At 44.5% G+C, this 5,000-nt stretch overlaps 1 protein-coding gene across 1 annotated transcript in view; it reads left to right on the top strand.

Annotated features, from left to right (window-relative positions):
* Window positions 1-1,985: 1,985 nt before the first annotated feature.
* The window catches only part of LOC122132798, a 6,728-nt gene continuing 3,713 nt past the window's right edge, over window positions 1,986-5,000 (top strand). Inside the window, exons 1-4 of the mRNA XM_042707418.1 lie at window positions 1,986-2,017; window positions 3,254-3,346; window positions 3,790-3,897; window positions 4,280-4,338. Coding sequence (XP_042563352.1) covers window positions 3,317-3,346; window positions 3,790-3,897; window positions 4,280-4,338 — 197 coding nt within the window. The 5' untranslated portion in view covers window positions 1,986-2,017; window positions 3,254-3,316. The remainder of the gene's footprint in view (window positions 2,018-3,253; window positions 3,347-3,789; window positions 3,898-4,279; window positions 4,339-5,000) is intronic.

A 5,000-nucleotide genomic window follows, 5' to 3' on the forward strand; every position in this document is an offset into this window, starting at 1 on the left:
ATTAACTACACCGGTCCCTTCATTTGTGTGGTTTGTGTGTGTATGTGTGTTTGTCTCTGTGTGTGTGTGTTTTTTGTTTGTGTGGTTTGTGTGTGTATGTGTGTTTGTCTCTGTGTGTGTGTGTTTTTTTGTTTGTGTGGTTTGTGTGTGTGTGTGTGTGTGTGTGTGTTTTGTTTGTGTATTTGAAGAGGGTTATGGAAGAGGGTGTGTATTTGGTATGTGAGGCTCTGGGTGTGAATGCAGATGATGATGTCACCGCTGCAGATGTGTGTGTTCTCTACGAGAAAGTCCTGCGGCGCGGAACATCAACACACCACACACACAACGCCATCTCTCAGGTGAGCCAACCTCACACACACCTCCCACACACCTCACACACACCTCACACACACCACACACACCACATGATAGGTGAAAATTCACCCTAGTTACCTCAGAACTCCGGAGCTGCATATAAGTATATTTATTAGACAAACAACAATTGTAATCGGGCTCACTCCCAGCACAAGGCTGAAAGTGAAGCAATGATAAACACATCGTTAAAGGGTTATATAGACAGAAGTTGAGTGTTCAGCACGGATAACCACCTGGTGGATTTCTCACGTTCGAGGCAAGGATGGAAGTTTTGCACAAGGTCGGAAGAAGCACAGTTCGACCTCTGGTCTAAACATGCTCTTGTACATATGCAGACTAAGTGGCACCTAATATTCTAAGTTACACACACGCAGAAACACAGAGAAGCCATGTTCCTGCCTACATAAGCACATGATTCATACAAGGAATATATTAATACAAGGCACTTGATTTATAAATTCTTAAGTAATTAACAGTGCTTGGAAATTATCTCCATCACCACACACACACCACACACACCTCACACACACCACACACACACCACACACACCTCACACACACCTCACACACACCTCACACACACCACACACACACCTCACACACACCACACACCTCACACACAACGCCATCTCTCAGGTGAACCCAACCTCAACACACCTCACACACACCACACACACACAGCACACACACCTCACACACACCTCACACACACCTCACACACCACACACACACCACACACACCTCACACACCACACACACACCACACACACACCACACACACCTCACACACACCACACACACCACACACACACACACACACACACACACCACACACACCTCACACCTCACACACATCTCACACACACCACACACACACCACACACACCACACACACCTCACACCTCACACACATCTCACACACACCACACACACACCACACACACACCACACACACCTCACACACACACACACACACACACACACCACACACACCTCACACACACCACACACACCTCACACAGAACGCCATCTCTCAGGTGGGATCAGCAGAGGGCAGACTGGGTAGAGGAGGAGGGGCATCTAATGTGGATATGAGGAGGAGAAGGAGGAGGAGGAGGAGGAGGAGACATGTCTGTGAGTTAAAGATGTTATAGATCAGTGTTAATTTCGTTGACGAAAACTATGACGAAAAATATTCGTTAACGACCTTTTTCCCGTGACTAAGACGAGACTAAGACGTGACGAAAACGGATCTTTATAAATAAAAACTATGACTAAATCTATTTTAACTTTCGTTGACGAGACGAGACGAAAATGTTGGTGGTTGACTAAGTCACAATTTTTTTTTTTTTCTAAACTTGTATGCACATCATTGGTTGAATGTTGCCCGGTCCTGTATCTATCCCTCCTCCACTCCCTGAGATGGCTAGACATGCAAGTGACGCCCTATGGCTTAACGTTATGATGGCTGAAGTTCAAGCACTCGGTACTGGAAGACAAATAAGAATAGATATCTGGACAGTCTTAAATTATAACTTGACAGAAAATAAAACACAATGCACCGCAATAACTGGAGAGAAACCGTGTGGCTTCAAAATACATGGGAAGAACACAACAAGAGGCACCTGAAAGCGCACAAGACAACCCTGCCATTTATGCCAAGGTAAATTAGCTAGTAACTGTCAATGATAATTAGCTAATGTTAACTAGTTATTCGAATATATTAGCCAACGTTAAGTTAACTTCAAAGGGGCAGTCGAGTGTATAGGTTGTGTCAGCTTGGATAACTAGCTAGTCATTTTCGATTGAAACCTCCCGTTTGGCTTGGCAAATGAGTTCCAAAACTTTTAGCAAGCTAACGTTGGCTAACTATGAGGTAGCATAGCTAAGTTATACTAGCTATCGATAACTAGCTAGTAAACACATTGCAGAATGGACTATAGGACAGGCAACGCATGACATTAATCAAGAAAAAATAAATGAATATGTGATTGGTTTACATATCCTTGTCTATTTATGCAATTGTTATTAGCACTACTTTCAACTCTCAAACTATCCGTCTAGCTAAATACTGTATGTTGGTTATCAGATTGCACAGCAATTCATATGGAGGATATGTGGTTGATTTAACTAAGGCCAGGTAGGCATAGTAGTTGTATTGTGTTATCAGATCATTTGAATCTTCAAAATCTAGACTTGATATTCTCTTATATTTTAATGATAATACTGTTAATTAAGTATTGCCTTAAAATTATTATTTACATTGAATTCATTGGAATTCAGCTGTAGGCATAGGAGACCTGTATCTTAGAGACTAATTGCATCCACAGTTTACGTACTGCAAGCTTGACTATTATGCAGTTGTAGACACAACACAAGGGGTCCCCGGGCCTGAGAAGGGATGGAAAGGAGTTTAATGTGACTATAAGATGGACTTAATTTTTAGTTTAATGTGACTAAAACTAGACTAAAATGTAATGAGACTTCGTCGACTAAAACTAGACTAAAATGTTCTGAGTTTTCGTCGACGAAAACTAGACTAAAACTAAGCAGGATAAAAATGACTAAAAGTGACTAAAACTAATATGCATTTTCGTCTAAAGACTAAGACTAAGACTAAATCTAAAATAGCTGCCAAAATTAACACTGTTATAGATATGACTGTGAGTGACTGTGAGTTAAAGATAAGCCCATAACATTCTAGATATTATAAGCCCATAATCATCTCCTCGTGGCCCAGACGTGGCCCAGACGTGGCTCAGGTGTGGCGCAGGCGTGGCTCAGGTGTGGCTCAGGCGTGGCTCAGGTGTGGCCCAGGTGTGGCCCAGGGGTTTATCTGAGGGAGGAGGGAGATCACAAGTCTGCTCCTCATCCTTCGAATCTTGTCATTGATTGACAGGTCACTGGGACCAATGGGGGGACGTCCTGCAGAGGTGGGAGGGTCCTGGAGGTCCTGCTGGAGATGGAGAGAGAGCGAGAGAGAAGAGAGGAGGTACGGAGTGTGTGTGTGTGTGTGTGCTGACGCTCAGCTGGTGGAGCACATTGGAGATGTGTGTGTGTGTGTGTGTGTGTGTGTGTGTGTGTGTGTGTGTGTGTGTGTATGTGTGTGTGTGATGAGCTCAGCTGGTGGAGCACATTGGAGATGTGTGTGATGAGCCAGTGACACTCCCCACTAGAGCTAAGATCATGGGAAAAAGAGATAGTTACCAAACGTATGTGTGTGTGTGTGTTGTGTGTGTGTGTGTGTGTGTGTGTCTCTGTGTGTGTGTGTGTGAGTGTGTGTGTGTGTCTCTGTGTGTGTGTATGTGTGTGTGTGTGTTTGTGTGTCTCTGTGTTGTGTGTGTGTGTGTGTGTGTGTGTGTGTGTGTGTCTGTGTGTGTGTGTGTGTGTGTGTGTGTGTGTGTTTGTGTTGTGTGTTTGTGTATAATGTGACAGCACTACTGGGACCATCAGTTGTTTCAAGCAGCACAGGCAGCCGGCTCCCTACCCATAACACCCTGCTCCCTACCCATTACACCCTGCTGTGAACACAGGCAGCTTAAGGTGGGTGCAGCTCTCAGTAACTCTATATAAATGTTATACCCTCTAATGCATACTGTATACTCTGTAGTCTCCTACTTATTTGAAAGATTGGTTATATGGATGTGTGTGTGTGTGTGTGTGTGTGTGTGTGTGTGTGTGTGTGTGTGTGTGTGTGTGTGTGTGTGTGTGTGTGTGTGTCTGTGTGTGTGTGTGTGTGTGTGTGTGTGTGTGTGTGTGTCTGTGTGTGTTTGTTTGTCTCTGTGTGTGTCTGTGTGTTTGTGTTGTGTGTGTGTGTGTGTGTGTGTGTGTGTCTGTGTGTGTGTGTGTGTGTGTGTGTCTGTGTGTGTGTGTGTGTGTGTGTGTGTGTGTGTGTGTGTGTGTGTGTGTGTGTGTGTTTCCACAGGGCGGGTGGTGTTCATGTATGTGGAAACTCAGAGTAAAAGCCAGACAACTTTCTATCAGGTGAGACTGGGTGCACCTGCACAGACTCTGATGCTCGTCACCATAGCAACACATTTGGCACACTCACACACTCACACACTCACATACTCACACACTCACACACTCACACACTCACTCACACACTCACACACTCACACACTCACTCACACACATCACTATAGTATAGAAACACATTTGGCACACACACACACTCACACACTCACACTCACCTACTCACACACTCACACACTCACACACTCACACGCTCACACACACACTCACACACTCACAGACTCACATACTCTTAAGATCTTACATCTTATAGTTTCTGTAGCTCCAGTGGCGCAATCGGTTAGCACGGTACTTATAAGACAGTTCCAGCAGGGCGATGCCGAGGTTGTGAGTTTGAGCCTCACCTGGAGCATCTACGCTTTAGACAATGGAAGCCTCGCTAACAAGACTAACTTTGAGTTTGTCACGTATGGTAAGTACGTAAAAAAGCAAGCTGATAAAAATGGGATCGTCCATCTCGTCATCTTCTCCTTGACCTCGTTGGAAAACGTTATGAGCTCACGGAAAGATGTGAGGTAGAATTCATAAGGTCTTAGGAAAAGACACACACAGTGAGATACACACACACACTTAAAGACAACCACAGTGAGATACACACACACACTTAAGGA

Source organism: Clupea harengus, chromosome 3, assembly GCF_900700415.2.
Source record: "Clupea harengus chromosome 3, Ch_v2.0.2, whole genome shotgun sequence".
In the NCBI taxonomy this organism is placed as follows: Eukaryota; Metazoa; Chordata; class Actinopteri; order Clupeiformes; family Clupeidae; genus Clupea; species Clupea harengus.